Source organism: Xiphophorus couchianus, chromosome 14, assembly GCF_001444195.1.
Source record: "Xiphophorus couchianus chromosome 14, X_couchianus-1.0, whole genome shotgun sequence".
Lineage (NCBI taxonomy): Eukaryota > Metazoa > Chordata > Actinopteri > Cyprinodontiformes > Poeciliidae > Xiphophorus > Xiphophorus couchianus.
The window spans coordinates 13,069,591-13,091,482 of record NC_040241.1 but is presented as its reverse complement, the minus strand read 5'-3'; the positions used below and the strand labels follow the sequence as shown (position 1 = coordinate 13,091,482).

Below are 21,892 nucleotides of genomic sequence, written 5' to 3'. Positions count from 1 at the left end.
CTACATCACAGGCTGGTTCTGTGATGATAATGATGATGACATTTATCAGCAGTGTCAGATATTGTATGCTCATGCAAATTCCGGGGAGAAAATTTCATATGTGTACCAACGAGGTAAAAATAAGTCTGTTCAAAGCTTATTGTACATCCCTGTACACAGCCCCTTTGTGGTGCACATTTTAAAAAGTTAGCATGCAGAAGGTTAATCTTTGCTTTTTTATGTGTTGTCGTGTGTCATGTCTTTGTTCTTTTTTATGTCTACGTGGACCATGAGTCTGTTGAATAAAACAATCTATATACTTTAAATGCAGTTTTTCCAACAAGGTCTTAGAGTTTTGTTGGAGAACAAACAGCATCATGAGGACCAAGGAACAGCAGACAGATCACTGTCAGTAATTTCAGCTCCTGACAGTCAAAGGTTTTAGAATAATGTGTCAAAGTTGAGCATATTTACAAACAAGCAGGATATTTTTACTGAGTGTAGATGTATGAAGGAAAACAAGAATAAATGCTGCTCTTAAATGAAAAATGTTTTGTTCTTGTTTAAGCCTGTAAATTAACTCCAAATATGTAATGGTGAGTTACAATAAAGAGTCTTTGCAGAGGAACGTTGCTCTCTGTTGACTGGAGCACATTTTGCAATAGACTTGATATTTGTAGTCGGGTTCTACAACTTTAAGATTCCCCGTTATGAGCAAAGTAATAATTAAGTATTCATCACAAAGAGAAAAGAAATGTTGTATGAGAATGTCTATTTCTTTGTTGTAAAAATGCTTGTTGGCAACAAAAATTATACTCTTGGAAAACCTTTTTTTTTTCCTGTGAAATGGTGTCACATTTATGAGGAAGATCTACATGCATGTTAAGAATGGGAGCCATTTGACAGCATTGTGTGACCAAACTGGTCACCAGCAGGAGGTTCCAGGTTGTTTTTGGTTGCCGAGGCTTTGGTTTGTGAAATGTGCATTTTTAAATTGACAATATGTCATGTTTCTTCATTATGTTTTGTTCACTCCAGTAAACAAAACATAATGAAAGTTTGTAAAACCTTCTCATCCCTGGAACCCCAAATTTGCGGCCGATAGCATTGGTTTCAAGAGACTCTCTAGAACAAAGGAATTATAAAGAGACACTTCAATAGTTTTACAACACTTTTTTTCTACTTCAGAAATTTTAATTTGGAGTAAAGCTGCTCTTGTCTGAGTACAGTTTCTAACTACTCTACTTGCCTGTAGTAACTTCACGAATGAAGGAGAAACATAGTTTAACTAAAAATGCATCAAACACAGAAACACACCTGCTGCTTACAGTAAAGTCAGACTCCTGGTTTGCACACAGGCTTCCTGTTTATAATGTTACTCAGTCTGCAGAGCCTTTTGACCCATTTAGAGGTCAAGTGGATATGCTGTAAAACACTTATCACTGGCAGTAGTTTGCACAGTATTTTATGTACACATTAACTTCTGTGAGTCTTGGTTTCAAAAGAAATATGGATTCAGGCAGTTTCTTCTGCCTGCATAGATTATTTTGTGGTGATATTTTTAGTTATTCTCACTCACTTTTTACTTTAGCTTTTAAAGTACCAATTTTAGTTCTCAGTTGTAAAGTCTCCCTCCTCCAGTATTTTTTTAGATTACTGATTTTTTTTTCTTCTAAGTTAAAATAATTTTTGAAGTAGTCCTGTTCTTACTTGAATAAAGATTTCTGCATAAGACCCTTTTATTTATCCATTGTGTTTGTTTTTGTTGTTGATTTCTATTTGTTTTGAGTAGGCGTGTCGTTTGTTTTTTTTCTGGGACATCTTGTCTATAGACTATAGAGCAACGTTTTTATAAACTACTACACAGTTAAACCTGTGTAAGAAAAATATTTTTGTGAAATCTTCAGTTTTTTTCTTCTGTTTATGATTCAATTAACTGACGATATCTTACTTATTTTTTTAAAAATAACATTTATCATTTGTAACCTTTTAAATAAGCTACTGGAATTGTAATGAAGCTGTAAACCTTATTGAAAGTTTTTTCAGTCATAGGCATCCAAGCATCATTTTCTTTTTTAAGGGATTTTTTTTATGAATAGTGGCTTAACAAGTTTGGTTACATGTTTGTGTGACCAGGAAGGGGGGGAGGGGGAGATCTTTTTAAAACAAGATGCACCAGAACACAGAATAGTCCACAATATTTTATTTAAACAATTTCATTAAAACATTTCTCTTTTAAAAACATGGCTTCAGGCCTACTACAGATGGTACAAATGGCACTTATGATTCAGATGAGCGGATCAAGCACACCAGCCACTTGGGCAGCCGACATGTAGTAGGGGAAACAAAGACACACACACCTGCTCAGCTATAAACCTATCTGCCCCGCCCACCAATCAACTGCGCGCTTCTTGCTACACCTGGTGCACATAGTTGGGAGGGTGGAACACCATCCCACCACATTTGCATACGGAAATAGAAAGTAGACATAGCGTTCTCTTTACGTCTGTTTCACGTCTTGTTTTATTACAGCTAAGCCACAGAAGCGAGCAGGTATCAGATCGTCCCTCCTGGACTTGAATCACGTCTAAAACTCGCCTCGTCAGGAGGAATCATCACCGTTTTTTAGTGGCTATATTTAAGTCAACTTTTGATTCACTGGAACCCAATGGGTAAACCGAGAGTTACAATCGCTGCTTTAGCAGGTAAATATGACCTAGATTTCATTCTGTAAATCTGGTCTCATCATGTCATGAGTTGTCCATCCTGTTTGTTTTTCTCGTACAAAGAGGATTGACACACAGTCCTCTTATAGCTCGGACAGTTTCTTATTGATATTTTTTTTCTATCCCAGGTAATCGGATGATTTATTTTTGGTTTCTGGGTTTTCTTTCTTCACCCGGATACGCTGCTCCCGGTAAGTCCCGACATCGTTATTTATAGCGCAGTATTCCCCTAAAAGTCCTTGTCTGCATGACGTCTTCATTTATCGGTTTAAAGTGACTTGCTTCTCCTGACAAACCCTTGGTTTGATCACCAGATCTTAACATTTTTATAGAGCATTTATAGGACTAAAGTCAAATTCTTTGTTTGTACACTCAAACTGGATTCTGATCCTAATCAGAGCCGGCCAAAGCCTCCATGGGGCCCTAAGCGAAATATGGTTTTGGGGCCCTGAATTTCTGGTAATAGTGTGGATTGCTGCTATTAACAGTCAGAAGATTAACTCATTCACCTGTCATAAACCAATACATTTCTCATAGTGATGGTTAAATTTTATCATATATCCATGTATCATCTATTGGTAGTAAAAAGCAACAAAAAATAAACTAGTGTACACTGGACTTAAGATGGAATACACACACACAAATATTAATTGACATACTTTGATTAAATTAATTTCTCTTAGGGGTATTTCCGATAGTTAAAAAATAAATTTATAGCAGGTGAGTCTTTCTCACCTGACAGTGGAATGGTATTGGGCTGATTATGCGCTTTCAAATAATTTTAAAAGTTATTCTGCAGACATTTCACATAACTTATAAATTGATGTAAAAAAAATTGTTGTTTTAGCCTCTTCAATTATCATGTTCAGCAGCAAACAACATATCAGCAAATACCACGTAGAGTGGCTCATCTCTATATTTTAACGCAGTTGCCATGTAGCCTACTTAAAGCACACCTACCTAAATCCCTTCTAATGTGTCCTCTTTCTTTTCTCTGTCCCTGAAGAGTAAGTCCTTTTTTGCAACATTATTTTGCTAACTTATCTTCTACGGTGCTGTGGAGGTTTTCACATGCACTGCATGTTACACAGCAGCTAATATTACCAGTGAAGTGTGACGTAAAGAGGCCACCAGGGGGTCCTTAAGAAAGATTCATTTTTTCTTCTTTCCTGTATAAAGAATGACTTTTACATTCATTCATGAAATAAAAAATAGGAAATAAATAACTGAATCAGATCGTTATAATGAAATTGTGTGTTTTTGTTAACATAATAACATAGAAATCATTACTAAAAAAAACCTATTGTGATCTTTTGAAACCAGCAGTGTAGAAAAATGTACTACAAACAGCAAAAATATCCATTCACAACCACATTGTAAATGTTACTGGTTTACAAAACCATATTTTGATGGGGTTTTTTTTTAATGTTTACCATGCATTGTACCGCAACTATCATTATTTATTGTTTGGGAAATTATTTAATATAAAGCATTTGTTCTACTGAAAACCTAAGACAGACTTGAAATCAAGGGAACCTTTTACTTTGAAACACTTAACATACTTAATCTAATACCACAGCAAAATGAAAAGATGACTCTGATTATGATTTTCTTTTCTTTTCAGTTTCAGAGACTTTTACTGTATCAGTAAAGTCTCCTGTCTCAGTCCAGCGAAGCCAGACAGCCACCTTACCCTGCTGGCTTACCCCCTCTCAGAGTGCAGAAGATATGGAGGTACGCTGGAATCACTGGAATGATGAGTTTGATACTCCAGTCCTGCTTTATAAGGGAAGAACTATCGACAGTTCATCCCAGAAAGCTTCGTACGTTGGCCGAGTCTCATTCGGCTTAAAGGAAGAAACATCAGGTGGATTAAAGGCAGGTGATGTCAGCCTGAAGCTGGAAAACGTCACAATTGAAGATGCAGGAAAATATATATGCTATGTCAGCAGCTCTGAAGATTATGACAGTGCAACTATTAGTCTGAGTGTGACAGGTGAGAACCATGAAACAGAACAAGAACAAAACCAAACAGAATGATGTCTACATCAAATGATCATCCTCTTCTTCTTCCAGAAACTGGACGCTCCCCTCTCCTGTCCGCAGTGATGAAAGACGATAACAAAGTTAATATGAGCTGCCAATCTGACGGCTGGCATCCAAAGCCTGAGCTGAGCTGGTCAGACAGGAAAAAGGCTCTAATCCCTTCTAATGTGTCGTTTAGCAAAAACTCTGCTGGTTTTTATTCAGTCCATAGTTGGGTTTTGGTCTCCAGTTCTTCTGAGGTCTCCTGCTCTGTTGGACTCTTCAATGAAGCACCAAAAGTGGCCAAAATGCACCTGGGAAATCCTCCACCATTACAAGAAGGTACATGGTTTCACTTCTAGGGCTGCACAATATATCACAAATATATTGTGATGTGTGTCAAATATATTGACACACTTGACTTTGCCAAAAATGCTAAAGGTCACACAGAGTAAGAAGGACAGACAAGAGTCAAAAGAAAAAACAGGCACATATAGAACCTGATATGTCATCAAAATATTTGCCATTATTATAGCCACTGCAAGGCTTTCTGATCTTGTTCAGCCCTATCACCATGTATTCTTTAGTTTTCTATGAGGAAGAAATTTACTAGAACATGTTTGTTATATATTATTCAGAGTCAGGATCCTCAGCTGGATGGGTGGCCTTTGGGTTACTTCTGGTAGCTGTTTTAGCTGCACTCGGAGCCTTGTACTTTATGTACTTCAGGAAGAAAGGTAAATGTTTGATTTATATCAGAGAGCATGCATTGATGACAACATTTAAAGATGCTGAGATTTTAATGAGTACTAATTTCATACTTTGTAATATGTTTTCGTTTCAGCCAACAAATCAAAATCAGGAAATGATGCAACTGATGGTAAGAAACACTTCAGACACCTTAAACAAATTTGTTTAGAACAGTCTTACAAACTTTCTGCTCAATGTCACCTTCCTTATATTATAAAACATGAAATATGTCCACATATAAGGCAATAGAGACACATACAGCCCCTTGCAAAATTATTTGCATCCCTCTTTCACATTTTATCACATGACTGAATGTGTGTTATGGGAGAAGATTTGATATTATAAAACAATGTTGTGTAGTCCATCACTGGAAATATTAAGAAAAATAATACATGGTTTTCAAATACCTGACAAAATTGTAAAACTTATGGAGCTCCCTTTACAGCATAATAGCATAAAATTACGCCCAAAAATGGTACAAATACATTTGGAAGTCATCTAATTGGTAAGATTTTTCATAACATAATGTTGAAACTGGTATTTCAATAATCAAATTATTTTTAATATCTAGAAATAAGAAATTTTAAATTTACAAAATGAAATCAAAATTGTAAATATAGCTGTCAAAACTGGACCTCAGTGTCCACCCTAAACGTCACTCATCTTTGAAATAATAACTATTTGAACAGATTGATAAGATTTGATGAGATGTATCTTTATCGAGTGCCAGTTACTGCTATTCCTAAATAAAAGCTGTTGCAACTTAATACATTTAGAAGTCATCTATTTAGAACATTGATAAACACATGGAAGGTTTGAAAATATTATGGAATAATATTGTAGATATAGTCCACAACCTTGTCATCATACTGTACAGACTTAACCGCCACAAATGTGCTTCAAGTGTGAAGTATAGTTTATTTAGGATTTTGAGACAAGAGCAGTTTACCACAATAAGTCTGCTTTGACACTGGGATTTAAAATTTCATCTCTTGACCATGTAAGAATTGAATTAAGAAAAAAGTTTAGATCTGATTTTTCCAGAGTAGTTTTAATTCAATAATCAAATTCCTTTAAATGTCTAAGAATAACTAAATAAGAAAATTTTCTTTCAGTACATTAAATCCAAATCGTCCATCTAGATATAAAAATAGGAACCTCTTTATCGATCAGACCATCCTAGAAGTCACATTGTAATATCCACAAATATAAAACAGTTACAACAGAAAGTCACACTGGATTTACAATTTCTAAAGTTTGTACTTTTATCTTTCAGCTGCTGAACTAATGAGCAGTACTGAAGGTAAGAAAGAAGACATAATTCATTTCTTTCTCTATGTCTGAGTCAGTTTAATTAATTTCAGTTCAACAGAATTTATTTCTATAGTGCCAATTCACAGCATGTCCACTCAAGGCACATTTAAGGACTCAAGTTATTTTGATTTGCTCTAAATGAATGAAGGCTTGAAATGGACACATTAAAAACATGAACTTATTACATATTTTACAGTGGGTCAGGCTTTCAGCAATCTCACCTTCAAACTAGAAATGTCTGTAAAAGTGTAGATGGTTTTAAAGCTCTGTTTATTTTTGTGACATTAATTAATAAAAATCCATTTAATTTTGCATTTTTCCCTTAGACAATGAGCCACTTCTGTCTGCAGGTAGGACCCAGTATTTGAAGCTGCCAGTGTTAATAGAGTCAAAACTAAATCTTTATAATGGACAAATCTAATTTCTGAGATGTTTTTTTTCCTATTGCTTTTCTGTCCAGTAACATGGCAGCCAACAACTCCATTGGAAGCCTCCAAGCATTATGGTAATTTTACATTTAGTTAATATTATTGTTATTTAGCATTTTTCTTTGTGACATTATTGATTATAATCTAATTTTCCATTTTTAACAGAAAATATTCAACTGGTGGACACAGGCAATCTGCTAATAAAAATGAAGGATTCTACACTGAGAGAAAATATTCATGCACAGTTTCCTGATGGAGACAGAGTCACCTGTTTCACTGCAGTCAGAGGATCACCTGGCTTCTCTTCTGGACGACACTACTGGGAGGTTTCCTTACAAACTGAAAATGTAGACCTCAAAACGTCCTGGTGGATCGGAGTTACAGATAAACATGAAATCCCTCATGATGAAAGTTTCCCTCCAACCACAAAAAATGGTTTCTGGTTCTTGTCTTCTTTCACCAAACAGGGGAAAACTCTTCAGTTTAGCACTGAACCAGAGACATTCATTCATGTCCAGTCAAAACTAAAAACAGTCGGTGTGTATTTGGACTTTGACAACAGAGATCTCTCCTTCTATAATGTGGAAGAAAAATGTCTGATTGGATCTCTGGCAGCAAAATTCACAGGTGAAGTGTTCCCACTTTTTAACCCTGGAAAAGGTGATCAAGGAACTATGAAGATATTACCTAGACCTGCGCAGGATCAGTCAAATAACACTGAACCTGTGGCGAAATTACAGAAGGAGCAGGAGGATTGATCATCCAGTTGCAATCCTCTGCAACTGGATGATCGCAGAGAACTGGATGTTTTGCTCCTTAAAAAAGAAGAAGAAAAACAAGACAAACCACATTGTATGATTTTTAAAAATCCTGTTTTGTTGGTAATTTTTGTTCAAATGTCCATTCTTCTGCAGGTTCAGATTCTACAGTAGTTGTCATAGTATCCTAGACATTTGAGAACATTCACATTTTTTTTTAAATCACTATGTTAAATAATTGAACACCACAATGCTGAAGCTGGTTTTTGATTTGTGGTGTGTTCAAGGACTATGTCAATTATTTTCTAGCATCTGAACCAACTTGGATACCTTAACATACCCGAGTTCTCAAATCTGAACTGAAGTGTCTTGATCTAAATACAGTTTATTTACTGCTTGTGTTCTCATCAATATTTGACAAAACTGTACATTTTGATGTGGTGAACTAATCTAATCTAGCTATGTATCGACACAAAAAGAAAGTCATTGATTTTGAAATCCACTTGATCAGTATGTCCCAACCCTTATCCTTAAGACTCACCCTCCTGCATGGGTTTAGGTGCTTCCTTTCTTCAACACACCTGACTCAGATAATTACAGCATCAGTTAATCAGCCACCAGTTGACATCAATTGTCCTGAGGCAGAGAAATGCATAAAACATACAGGGCGTTGTGTCTCGAGGACCAGGGTTAGGAAACATTGCTCTTGTTTAGATCATAAAGGTGCATCTCAAAAGTCTAAAGATCATCCAAAAGTTTATTTCATCAACTCAATGTGAAATGTTAAACTCTTGAGACCCAAACACAGTAACACCATGAACATTAAAGCTAGCATTTGAACTTTTAGCACCAGTGCGGTCAGATGCCGAGTCCTGCTGGAAAATTGAATCAGCATCTCTGCACAGCTTGGCAGCAGAGAGAAGCCTGATGTACTCTAATATGTCCTTGTAGACAGCTGATCTGACTTTGGACTAAAATAAAGTGGACCAACACTAGCAGATGAAATGCAACCCCAAGTCATCACTGACTGGGGAAATTTCACTCTTCCTTCAGGATCTGGGAAATTAACTTATGAAAAGACATTGGGCCATTGTGCAGCAGATGATTCTGACATCTTTGGTCCAGGAGGAGTTTCACACAAGGAATGTAATAATTTTGAAGCTCATGTTCTGGATGTTCTGGATAAATTTCTTCTCCGAGTACAGCCAGATTCTTCAGGATTGTGCCTTGGTAGATTGCTCCCCCTTGTGGAGGGTTTTGGTTAGTGTCTACTGGACAACTGTAGTCTTTCATGATTGTCCATGCAGGAACAGAAAAATGTTCCTAATGCCTATATTAATTAATGCATTATTAATGCCTGTAATATTATTTTTGTCAGATATATTCATTAGATGTCATTGCTTATGAAAATTTACAGAAATAATTACTTTAGATTATTCATTTTGAAATAAATTACTAAACTACACTAATTTGTTGATAGTGATTTATTTTTATGCACCTGCTGACTAAGGAATCAAATCTTGAAACTCAACATATTGCCATTCTTATCCACACCTGAAAATTGTATAAAACAAATTTTTACTTTTTAATAAATACCAAACCCCCCCCCCCCCCCCCCCCAAAAAAAACACAGGTTTGTCATTTCTATGTTGCTCAGTTGTTTTCACAAGGCAAAATTCACTTTACAATCCAGTTTAGGAAAACACAACAAAATGTCATACACTTTAATAAGTACAGGTAATATTTACAGTTTATATACACAAAGAGAAACTGCCAACTTTGCTATCACAACCTCATACTTTTATAGATTAGGAACTATTTACAGTGTGGATAAGGTCATATGTTGATTCTGAAATACATAATTTTTATTAAAAATTATACTCAGTGAATTCAAGTAGATGTGCCTTGACACACTAACCTATAATGATGGTATGGAGGTATGCAAGAAACACTTAAAAACAGGTGCATCATGGTCTGGGACACTGAAGAATACTTTTTTCCAACACACACACACACACACCTGTTGGAGCACACATGAGCATCAAACACATACTGTACAGATTCATACGAGTCCATGTAGTTTAGTTTGTTCTCCCAAAGCTTTACACATTCATGTTTGGTCAACAGCGACGTGACAGAGGTCTGTCTGCTTTCTGCGTAAAACTCCACAGACTTGTTGCTAGTGATCCACTTTCCCCCATACGTTCTCTACTTTTATTTTACTGGCAGAAAGTAAACAGGACATTTTAAAAAATAATAATAAAAAGTGTTCACTGTGCTCCACCTCATTTGTCAAAAAGTTTCCAAAACGGAGCAAAAGAATATTTTTTCTTCATCCAGTCTGTCCTCATAGCTTAATCACTTTTATTACACTACTCCCTTATAACCAGGGCGATGACCTGGAAAACCCCAAAACTTCAGGTGCTGCTCCTCTCAGCTTGTTCCACAGTTCGTCCCGACTGCTGGTGGTTTATACATCATGGTACTTTACCTTCTTTCACAGATTCCCTTCGCTCTAGCTAACTGCAGCAGCACTTTCTCTTCTCCCCTGCTTCTTCAGCAGCTGAATCCGGTTGTGGACATAAAACTTGATGGCTCTCCAGTCTCGCTGGTTGCTCACCAGCAGGGGGCAGAGTTCCAGGCAGCGTTCACAGTCCGCCTTCGCGGGGACACGCAGGTCCAAGAGGTTCTTCTTGAGGTGCGTCTCCACAGCTACACGCTCCGCCTCGGACCAGGGTCGCTTCAGGACGCCGCGTTTTCCTGTGGGAATGTGTAATGAAGGCCATGAGCACACGTATAAGATCCTTTCAGGTCACGAGGTCGCCGTTGACAAACCTACCCGATTTAACTGGAGCAGGTCTCCTTTTTTGGGGGTTTGCTACAGGTGGGGTGACAGTGGTTGGAGGAAGGGGTGCAGGTTTCTTCCGTGGGGGTCGTCCCGGTCCTTTCTTCTTTACGATCACCTCCGTCTTCTCCTTTACGTCTTCCTTCTCCTCATCTGGATCCGAATCTTCTGAAAATGAATCTCCGGAGTTGCCAGACATCACTGTTTGAAGACAAATTTCAATGTGACTGAATGCTTAACACTTTGCTTACATGATCCTGCTGAAGATGTGCATCCCCAAAGCATAATGCAGGAGACTTATGCGTTTAGGATGATGTGCGGTTCAAAAAGCGTCTTCACCTGCTCCTTGTCTGTCACCATTGCTTGCTTCTCTGATTAATGCTTTAGTCGCTACCTAAACTCTGCTTTAAAACTCCTCCCCAACCTTATCTCTGACCCATCTGCTGTGTTTCTAGGTTTGCATGAGGCAGATTGTTTTCTGAGAAACATCAGAGGCCTTCACAAAACAGCTGGAGATTAGATATCCAGAAATGGACTCCATGTACCATTTAGGTGACTTCTAAAGACTGCATTTCATTTTGGTGTACCAGCAAAAATTAGGCAAAAAAAACAAAAAAAACACACACTTCAAATGTTCTAAGAAAAAAAACAAAAAGAAAAATCTTGATAAAAACTATGTCTTTCATGCCATTTGTCAAAAGAGGTCAGAGCTGCCCAGTACTTCTGGGGGAGAAAAGGAGTTCCAGTGAAATTAAGACTAAACCATGGAACCTGAGAAGTGAGTTAGTGTTTTGAACAAGACATGAATCAAAATACTTCAAATGATGCTTTTCAAGAAATGAATTGAAAGGAAAAAAGATTAGGGAAAGAGAAATTAGTGCTATTTTACTCTATAATACAATAATCTCAGAACGTTTATGAAATTTTTCTGACATTTTAAGTCATTTATCAAAGTTCAAGAATAGCATCCTGTGTAATTCAAAGAGAAGCATTCTTAATCGTGTTTGATTAAAGGAACAGTTTTCCTCAGAAGATGTAAAACATCTTCATTTATAAGAACTGCAGTACTGCAATGTTCTCTTTACAGAACTTATTCACTTTTTACTGAATGAAAAAAAAGAAGAATCACCATAAATCTTTCTGATTTTGACAAAAACAAACTTCTAACATTGTGTCTATTGATTTGGGTGCAGCTACATCATCGGCTGAAACGACATACAGACAGGGTTGGAAATAGAAAAAGAAAACTGTTAGATGCACTTTCTTACCGTCTAACTCGAGGCAAATGTCCTGGAGGCTCATCCCCCTGAAAAGCACGCCCTCCCTCTCTCCGTAGAGAACGACGCGTCCAACTCGACTCATCAGCGCCGGATCTCGTATGATGGAGGAGCAGTTCTGCGTCACGTGGTACTCCCGTTCCAGGAAGTCCTCCAGCCGTTTGATGGCTCCACCCGGACCTTCTCCGTCCTCCAGCAGCAGCAGCTGGGTGAGGATGGCCACCTGCCGCCGCACTCGCGTCGCCGTCAGCGCCCCGGCGTTTTTGGCCCCACTGGCCCGAGCCAAGTTCCTCAGCAGGTCTGTGCCGCGGAGCGGAGTGGCAGGCGAGTGGTAGGGCCGGGAGAAAACGTAGGGGCTTTCGGGGTCCACGCCCACGTTGGGGCTGGTGCGGAGCAGCAGGTCCAGGCAGGACTCGCAGTGAGGCGGGAGGATGAGCGGCTGGACGCGGCCGCGCTTGCCCAGGACCCCCGCCCGTGGGAGGTGGCATAAGACCTGATGCTCGAAGGGGGACAAGAAAGACTCCATGGCGGAGGAGGCGCTGGGGGCGGACTGTGGCGTGATCCGGTTGCGGTAGTCCTGAATCGTGAGCTTGGCCACCTCGCATTCCCGGTGTCGGTTGTAGAGGATGAGCAGCGAGAGGCTGGAGTGGCAGAGCAGCCGCCACGCCTCGGCAGAGTGAGGAGAGCGAGTCAGAGCGAGGGAGGAGGAATGCTGCTGGCGGCGGAGGTAGATGATCAAACACGACAGGGAGGAGAGCAGGGGAGACATGTGATGCCTGTGTGTGCTGGAGAGAAAAATTGAGAAACATTAAATCGATTATTGAAATAATCATTAATTTAGAAATCAATTAGCTGTTAACTAGAGTATACCGATTGAAAAAAGTTCAGTTGGTGGGAAAAAGAAAACATATTCAGAGTAGTAATTGTTTTAGGTGATAAAATGTAGATTTTCTTATTTAAAAAAGAATATAATTGTTTATTTACAACTTTGAATGTATGTCTAATACTGTGTAAAAAGGAACAAACAGACAAATGAAAAACCTGTGGATTAATCGATGACATAATAAATAAATGTTTCTAGGCAGACAGAAAATCTAACCACACCTTACAACTTCTCCATTCTTCTCTGGTGCATCCTCCTCCACTCCACTGAGCTCCAGATCTTCATCAGGATCAATATTAGGCTCTGGAGTGGGAGGCGGCAGCAGCTCCTCTTGATTCTTCTCTACCTCCACCTTCTGCTGCTCCTCGTGCTTCTCCTTCTTCATCCGCCTTCCTCTTTTCAAAGCCGGGGTCGGAGGTGGCGACGGACTCTTTACTCGGGAAACCAGCGGCGGCGAGGAGAGTTTGGCAGCGGGAAGCGGTAAGCTGGGCCCCTTCTTTGCAGCTGTGGGCTGTGCAGACGCAGGAGGTGAAAGCGAGAGGGAGAAGGAGACGCTGCCCGTGCTCGAGCGCGTAGCCGGCGACTCCCTCTCCCTGGAGAAGAGCGAAGGCGGAGCCGGGTTGGAGGCGGAGGACTGTGGGATGGCGAAGGAGTGGCTGTGAGGAGCGGAGGTGGAGGACGAGGAGGGGTGTGGCGTGTTGCCGTTTGAGGAGCTGTGTGTGTGCAGGTGTGCCAGCTCCATGGCCGTTCGGACATCTGGCTGGTTGCCGTGGTATTTCTCCAGGTGGCGAGCCAGCGAGCGGTAGTGGCGGCCACAGTACGGGCAATGCTGCCGCCGGTTCACCGCGGCGCCGCTGGAGCTGCCGATGTTTATGTTGATGTTATTGTTTATGTTGGTTGTAGGGGGCGCCAGCGGCCGAGCTGGCGGGGCCACGGGCCCCGGCCGGATGAAGGAGGAGCAGGGGCGCCCAGGACCCCTGGAGGAAGGGGGCACGCTCTTCTTCTTGGAATTAACGGCCGCAGGCAGCTTGCGCTTCTTGCGGCGCCGAAGCATCCGACCCCTTATCTCCTCGATTTCTTCTTCTTCATCATCGTCGTCATCATCGTCATCCTCCTCCTCTTCGTCTTCTTCCCGGTCTGAGTCGCTGGCCTCAGAGTGGGTGAGTGGGGAGGAGGAGGGCGACAGCGACCAGGAGGGGGTGAGGTAATCGGACACAGAGAGGGACAGCGGGTGAGGGCCAGCCTCTTCCTCCTGGTTACACAACAGAAGAACAATTAACTGGTGTAGATTACAACTGTCCTGTGGTCAGGAGTAAAACACATCAGGATGAAGTTAGCATCTGTTGTGATTGTCTTTAATAATTTAGGAAATCATTCTGACGAGTGCCCTTGTACATTCTCCTCTTTTACTCTTCTGTTGTTGTTCTTGGGCTCCTTCAAAAAAACATCTAGCTTTTATTAAAACAGCTCTACACTATATTGCACTGGACTGGTGATTTCATTAAGAAATAAATGTCATTTATATGAATGTCTAGTCCAATGACCGTTTGCAAAGATCATTGCAATTTACAAAACATTTGTTAGAAATATGCAAAAGCTATGAAAAGCTGAAATTAGGGCTTTTCACAGCCCTAAATCATAGCCCTAATAATGCCACTAGCATTATTGACTTCATGCAGCAGAAATTGATAGATAATTACTGTCATGCGCTGATTTACAATGCTTGACAGCTGCCATTTATTAAATTATCTCACAGACTAGTAACAGTCCGAGACTGAACACACAATGCACTCAGGAGAAGCAGAAAGGATCAGCTTCTTTAAAATGTCTAAAATATTTAAATACAGAATACAGTACATTGAAATTAGAACATGTAGCGAACTTTTAAGTGGACTGTTTATATGTAATTAAAATAGTCAATTCGAAATATTCACACTGTAAAACAGTACCAAAGTTCTGGGTGTAAAAAATAACTGCAATTTTGAATAAGAGTACATTCAGTGAGAGAATCTGTTTTACCATTGTATTCTTTATTACCATTTTATCCCTAATATTTCACTGTTCGCTTGGACTTATCGCTTCTTTAACAGAAAATACTGTAAAATGCTATCAGCTGCTCACCATTGCGTTCTCCCCCCAGTCCGTCAGGCTGTAGTCCACAGTTATCTCCTCCCCTTTCGCAATGTCGCGGATCGCTATGACAACCAATCGGACCTGAGTACCACAGTGGACTTCTCGAATCCGGCAATTGGGAGGCGGGTGGAAGAGCACGGGTCCTCGAACACCGCTCGCTCCCTCTTCCCCCAGCTCAGGAACGCTGGAAAAACACGAAGTGGGTTTAGCAACGAGACAGCTTCCGTCAGCATCGGAGAAAAGTGGTCAGGGTCTTCTTTACCAGAGCTGAGTGGGGTCAGGCAGGTAGTAGGGACTACCAGGAGGAGGAAGGCGGTCTTCAGCGCCTTCTGGGTACTGGCCGTCACCTGAGATCAAGTAAACGGCTTCATTATAGAAGCTATGTTTGGAATGGAAGGTATAACACAGCACAATGAATAAACACAGTGGTACCAGATGGCAAGTTGTATTTGTATATATACCCGGGCTGTAGCTGTGCTCTGACATGCTCTCCTCCTCCTCATCTTCTGTTACATACGCTCGATCACACACCTTCACAGGTGTGCCCTTCCTTTTTCTCCCACACACGCGGCTGTAAAGAGAGAAAAGCCTTTGTTCAACGTACAGTCAAGATTATATAAAAAGCATTTCTACTGTAAATATTGGCAGAGCTAGCAGACACATTAAGGTGTGCAGGAGACATCTGGAGCAAAGCAAAAACAAGAGATCATCTTTAAGAATTTGTTTCAACCATATGAACCAATCAGGTTTTTACTGGTCCAAACTGATTTTTATTTATGTATTTATTTATTCTAATTTTAGCAAATCCCCATATTACTAACCGACTATAACTGATTTTGAAAGCATTGACTTAATTCAACAATAAAACAAACAGTTATCAATCATCACAGAAAAAATGTGCTGCGCATTTCTTGACAGAAACTTCGACTCCAACTGAAAATGAAAAGATTACAGGATTGATGTTTAAGCTGGGACTACACTACAATATTTTCTGTAAATATTGTGCAGGACCTGATCAAACTGTACCACTACATCGTCACTTTCTATAATTCACAGCTTACAAACTTTGTTTTCGCACAGTACGACCAGACGCTTGGAAGTGACATACATGTGATGTGACACGTGTCGTACAAGTTTGGGAATGTGCTGCATACGAACATACACTTTACGTGTAGCCTTATGTCTGGAACTACAAAAGAAGAAGAAATAGAAAACCCGGAAGCGAGGAGACCCTCGCCAGAGAAGGACACTAACCTTGGTAATCCTTGGCATTCTGTGCAAAAAAACTTCAGTCTTAACTTCACTACAGTCAACAACACACTTTTACTGAAGTAGTTTTGTATTTACAATCATATTAATGTGTGCTAATGTGAGAGAAATGAGTGAACCCTCAATTCAATAAGCAAGAAGAAATGGTTGGGGGACAATATTTTTATGTGGCTTTGAAGCTCACAAACTCCAATATCAGAATTTCAGTCTTTTTTAGAGACATGTCCACTTTAAAGAAAGTAACATTTCATTATAGTGTTAACATAACACTATATATAACAGTGTTATACTGCTTACACAGTCAATGTAAGAGTTTCAGGTAAATTTGCTTCAACAGTGCGACACTCTCACAAGGCGCGACCAGAATTTCCAACAGGTTTGATTTTCGAGCGACTGTGTGAATTTTGATTGGGAGCTGGTTGTGAGGCGCTTCTCGTTATCCCATGTATACTACTATCCACGAAACACAATTAGGCTGTGACTCAGCCTGATTGCAAAAACTGTCATACGTCATGAAGAATTTGAAAAAAATTCACACAGTGTATTTTTGATTGTATGATTTTTTTTTACTAAGACTTAAACAAAGCAAATGTGTTTGTTCATGCATTTTCAGACTCTAATGGTCCATGAACAGGCCTTTGCGAAACTGACTTGCCAAGGAGGAAAGTCAGCCTTTAGTTTCAGATGTGTTGCAGCAGGAATCCATCCAAAAGTTGCAGGAAAGTGGCACTGGAGTGAAGGATTGGAATTTCAAACCCCTGCTAGAGAAATGATTATTAAACTTTCCATGTATCAGCAGTAATGCTGGTAAATACTCATCCATTTACAACACAACGTCTATTGTACACCTTTTTACCCTTAAAGGTTTCTTTCTCTCTCTCATTTCCTTTTTCCTATTCTGGAGATCTCTGAACATGATAGACAAGTCTATGTCAGTTCTTGACATAACAGACAGCAAAAGGTCAACCAGTAATTTTTTTAAAGCAAAAGCACTCAAACAATATAGCCTGTCAAAAGAAGAAAGATATTTTGACGTAAGAAATATAGGCCAAAATAACGTCCATTATTCCTTTATTTGTAACTGATTACTTTAAAAGATTTGGAACCAATCAAACTGTATTAAGCCACCTCTCCATGCTTCTTCATTTTGCAATTAAGATATTACACACAATATTGCCCTGGGGATTGGAATCCAATCTGTGGCGCAAATGAAGTAAATTATACTCCATTTTTAACCGTACTGCATAAAACAGCAAATGGACATAAATAGATAAATACGAATGACCCATATTGTTTGTCAATGGGGACATCCAGGATGTTGTGGCTTTTTTTCCTTTTTATGCTTGAAATGAAAACTTCCCAGTAAAAACAACGTTTATTTACAATAGCTGCTGGTTAATAAATGCAATACAATTTTTAGTTAACGGCTAGTTATTGTTGTTCAAATAAAATGCATCTAAGAGTAGCTTGATCAAAAATCTTGCCTTATTTTGGAGACAATTCAGGGTATTGATATGGTAAACAGGATGCAACGAGTAACCCAGCTAATTGCTGCTAATGGTCGTGATTTCTCTAATCACAACGTCAATAGTAGCCCCACCCCTTCATTCAATCACTCAGACTGTGCGACTTGCCTTTTGAAAAGGCTGATTAGCGCAACAACGTGTCCCTTATTCTCTGAGCCCAGTGGCAGTTAAATGTTTTAGGATGCATTTTTTTCCTGGTGGTCAGCAACTTTGTTTACTCAACACAAAAACACGCCTGCCATTTGTGAGCCGTTGGCTCAAAGCTGAGGAGAAATGTGTTCGAAAACATGCAGTTCTTAAAATCTGGTGGATGAAGACGACTTCTGATTTAGGGGTTTTAAGAGCGACTGTTTTCTGCGGGAATAATGCTAACATGAATGCTAAACCACTGCTAGCCTGTTAGCTTCCAGCAGCAGCTAGCTAGGACTTCTCCGACGTATAAACATCTGAATTAAAACGGGTTTCCTTTTCAGTGCAGACCCAGCCGTCTGGGCGGCAGACGCCAACCTTTAGCCTTCACCGTCTGCAGCAAATAAAACGGATAAAACACACTTTCCCTGCTCCGTTTTCTGCACCACAACACCGAAATCATGCACGCGAACACTGGGTTCTAACGTTAACTACAAACACGCGCACGCTCCCAGCGCGTGCGCATGTGGCTCTGGCGTTTAATGCGATGAAAACGACTCGCGACGACCAACCGGTTTCCGCCGCCGCGCTCACTCACCCCCGTGGTGGCGGCGGTTTGCTCCCATCCCCGTCGCTGTCGAGGGTCGGTGGCTCCCGGTAGTCAAAAGGCGACCGTACGCTCTCCGCCATTAGGACTGCCTTCACTACCTCTGGCGCTCCGGTAGATCGCACGCAGCGCGCATGTGCACAACATCCTTGAGGTTCCGCTGGTAAAATGGGGTGCAGCCAACCACCCCCTTTAAAATGTGGAAATAATAATAATAATAATAATAATAATAATAATAATAATAATAATTAATTTAAACACAAAATTTGTAAAAAAAAAAAAAAAAAAAAACAATTATCACCATAAGAACTCATCCTATTGAAAATAACTAATAGTCGCAATACTTTTACTACTAATAATAGGAAAAAATATCACATCTATAAAATAATACTGAAAATAAATCTAAATATGCATTGCTCTGTGATGAACTAGAGACCTGTGCCAGGCGTACCTTGATCTGAGAATTAAACCCCAAGCATTAAATGAGAAGAGAATGAAGGGACAATATGACATTGAAAAACACTTCCGATTTAAAATTTACACACTGAAATGAATACATGGGACTGAAAATGAAAATCTACTAATCTACTACTAAACATGCCTGCCTATTATTTTGAAGTAAGCTGTTCCATACTGAAAAAGTTCACTCACAGTGTGAATTTGTGTACATATACTGTACATACTCTGGGAAAGCTGAGAGTCAGCTGGCAAAATGTTGCTGGACTTTTTTGCTTTCACATGTAGGATAAAGAAATACAACTAAATGTTTTCCAGTGGCCTGAAAGAGTACGAAATAGGTTAAATAATCTGCCGCAAATAGGACTGTCCCTGAACAGAATCTGGAGTCTCCTTGCTATGACCACCCAACAAATATTGAGGTGGTATCCAATTGCACTGGCAAACACTCTGAATCAAGTAAAGTCTAGCGAAGTAGGTACCAGTGAAAGAGGGCAAAAGGTTGTTGTGTACATGTAGATGCAGGATAAATCGGGGACCAATGTGGAGCTCATCCAGCATGGTCAGAGTGCTCCGAAACATGATGCACAGTTTGAACTGAGACTCAAGTTTTTTGAACATTTACTTGTTCTTGTTAAAACAGTAAGCGCACCAACTGTACTTACTCTTTTATATTGTTTTGCTCTGTGTTTTGCTCAAATATATTGATTTATAAAATCAGAGAAAAAGAAAAACACTATACAATCACATGAAGAAGCAAAATCAAACTATGTTGGGTGCTGGTGGACACTGTAACCTGATTTTGATCGCACTTGGTTTCAGTGGTGAAGAAAGCAATACGCTTGGGTTACACTGGCTAATTTAAATTATATGAATGCTTAAAATCTCTCATGAGGAACGTTGGCCACCTCTCTGCTTTAGTTCCCTCCGTAAATCTTAAAAATGAAAATTATAAACAGAAAATAACTCAAAATAACTCAGAGGTCTTTGCACATAGAAGCTTTTTTTTAGGAGTACAGATTTTACACTGATTGAGATTCAGTGCCTTTGTTCACATTTTGTCTGCTGACAGCTATAAACATCCATTTAAGTTAATCATTGTTTATTTGTGTTGATGTTCATTTTGTATACAATGTGTAACAGATTTTACAAACAATTGAATACTCATCAAGTTCTTAGTCTGAGTTGTATGTATGCAGAAAAAGCCGAAGAAGATCAGTATAAATATGAGCCACTATTTCAGCTGTGCAGATGTCTACGGGGTGCCTGGCACATTACATACGTCACGGGCAAACATAAGCAATTGGGTAAAATTTAAAACCTCAACACAGTCCAAGACTCCAGGAAAGCAATTGTTTCTCAACAGCCAAACCCTCTACAAAGCAAAGTGTATTACAAGGGGACGGTTTTTACCAGAATACATTTATACAGCATTCGAAGAAAAAGAGAAAATCTAATTTAGTCACCTCTTGGAGCAAACTTGCAAGAATTTTCTTTGTCAAAGGAAATACCAACATGGCAAACCAAGGGTCACTTTAACACTTGCTGTGGAAATGCCAGTGTCTGGGAAAAGCTGTTTACATGGTTTTGTTAAGTAATTTTTCAACATCAAGTGTATAGAGTGATCTACTGTTTACAAGTTTAAATAGGAATATTTTGAAGAAGAAGCTGGTTGGTAGTGTTGATTAGGTTTGTTTAATGTTGTTGGAGTGAAACGAAAAGGGGTCAGATCTACTTCATTCCTTCTCTCTCAGTGTGTAAAACATGCAGGGTCTTTGCAGCTTGGTCAGCCCAGTGGATGAGCTCCAACAGCACGCGGTAGGTCCACATTTTTAGGCCAAAGGTTCCCCCCATCCCATCAACTTCCTAGACAGAGGAGAGGAGGAAAACAAAGCATCATATGTGTCAGTAGGGAGAGACAGGGCAAAGGAATAATTCTGTGTTTGAGCCATATTAAAAAAATACAAAAGTTCCATCCTGTTATGAATTCAGGCTACATACGCTCACTGACTATTGGTCAAACTCTAGATTCAGTTGTGATGATGTCATGTTTTATTAAACAAACCAAATCCGAATAGAACAGTTACAGTGAAAAAATCTAACCTCAAATGCAGAAAAACAGATTGATTATGTTTATTATTAATCAAGGAAGAGACAAACTGGAAAAGTGTTTTTATTCATAGATTACTGCAGTCTGATTGTTGTACACACCTTTAGTATCCAGGAAATAATCTGAACATTTGAAATATATCTGTTTATTAAATATCTATTGTTTTATATTGTTAGATGTAATTCTGAATGTTTTGTGGGAAAGAGAATATTTTGCTCTGTGGTATTGATAGATAAATATATTGATAAATATATTGATTTATAAAATGAGAAAAAAAAGGAGGCACAATCACACGAAGAAGCAAAATAACTATGATGGATGCTGGGGAAGACTTTCCAGGGTCTTCATGATGTGGGACATCAGCGCCACAGGCCTGAAGTCCTTGGAACCACATGGATGCTGCGCCTTTGGCACCAGAACAATGCAGAACGTTTGATCACAGCTGCACAGTTTCTCTTTTCTTTATTACTGTCCGTATTTCTGAGAGACGAGCAGCTAGCAGTGCTGCTAAATCATTTTGCAGTAAAAGTTACTGCACGAGTTCCTGCCGCTGCTCCTGATTAAGCTCATAGTTAAACTCCTCCTTACTGAGCAGCTCTCTGATAGCATGTCCGCCGTCCACAGCTAAACGTAAAGTGCTAAAAGCAAAATTTTGTTTGCAGTTTTCAGTGATGTAA

The 21,892-nt window shown here is 39.5% G+C and overlaps 1 protein-coding gene and 1 pseudogene across 2 annotated transcripts; one reads left to right on the top strand and one right to left on the bottom strand.

Moving 5' to 3' along the window:
• The first annotated feature begins 2,731 nt into the window (after window positions 1-2,731).
• On the top strand, window positions 2,732-9,580 carry LOC114157561 (butyrophilin subfamily 2 member A2-like; annotated as a pseudogene).
• Window positions 9,581-9,673: 93 nt separating this feature from the next.
• Window positions 9,674-18,793, bottom strand: LOC114157554 (uncharacterized). Of its 2 annotated transcripts, none has more exons than XM_028038622.1 (8): window positions 18,641-18,793; window positions 15,580-15,689; window positions 15,381-15,465; window positions 15,107-15,302; window positions 13,207-14,237; window positions 12,094-12,887; window positions 10,820-11,026; window positions 9,674-10,740 (listed from the first exon to the last, which is right to left on the bottom strand). In XM_028038622.1, exons 1-8 carry the CDS (start codon window positions 18,730-18,732, stop codon window positions 10,496-10,498), a joined length of 2,760 nt encoding a protein of 919 aa, XP_027894423.1. In that variant the 5' UTR covers window positions 18,733-18,793; the 3' UTR covers window positions 9,674-10,495. The 2 variants fall into 2 exon arrangements, with proteins under 2 accessions (XP_027894423.1, XP_027894424.1); XM_028038623.1 differs by having other exon boundaries at window positions 18,615-18,742.
• Between the last annotated feature and the right edge of the window lie 3,099 nt (window positions 18,794-21,892).

What these genes read in the sequence shown, in the direction of transcription:
- LOC114157554 (XM_028038622.1), bottom strand. Translation starts at nt 18,732, where the DNA reads ATGGCGGAGAGCGTACGGTCGCCTTTTGACTACCGGGAGCCACCGACC. An exon ending in AAACCGCCGCCACCACGGGG is followed by an intron (nt 15,690 to 18,640) that starts GTGAGTGAGCGC and finishes CTCTCTTTACAG; the next exon opens with CCGCGTGTGTGGGAGAAAAA. An exon ending in AAGAATGGAGAAGTTGTAAG is followed by an intron (nt 12,888 to 13,206) that starts GTGTGGTTAGAT and finishes TTTTCTCTCCAG; the next exon opens with CACACACAGGCATCACATGT.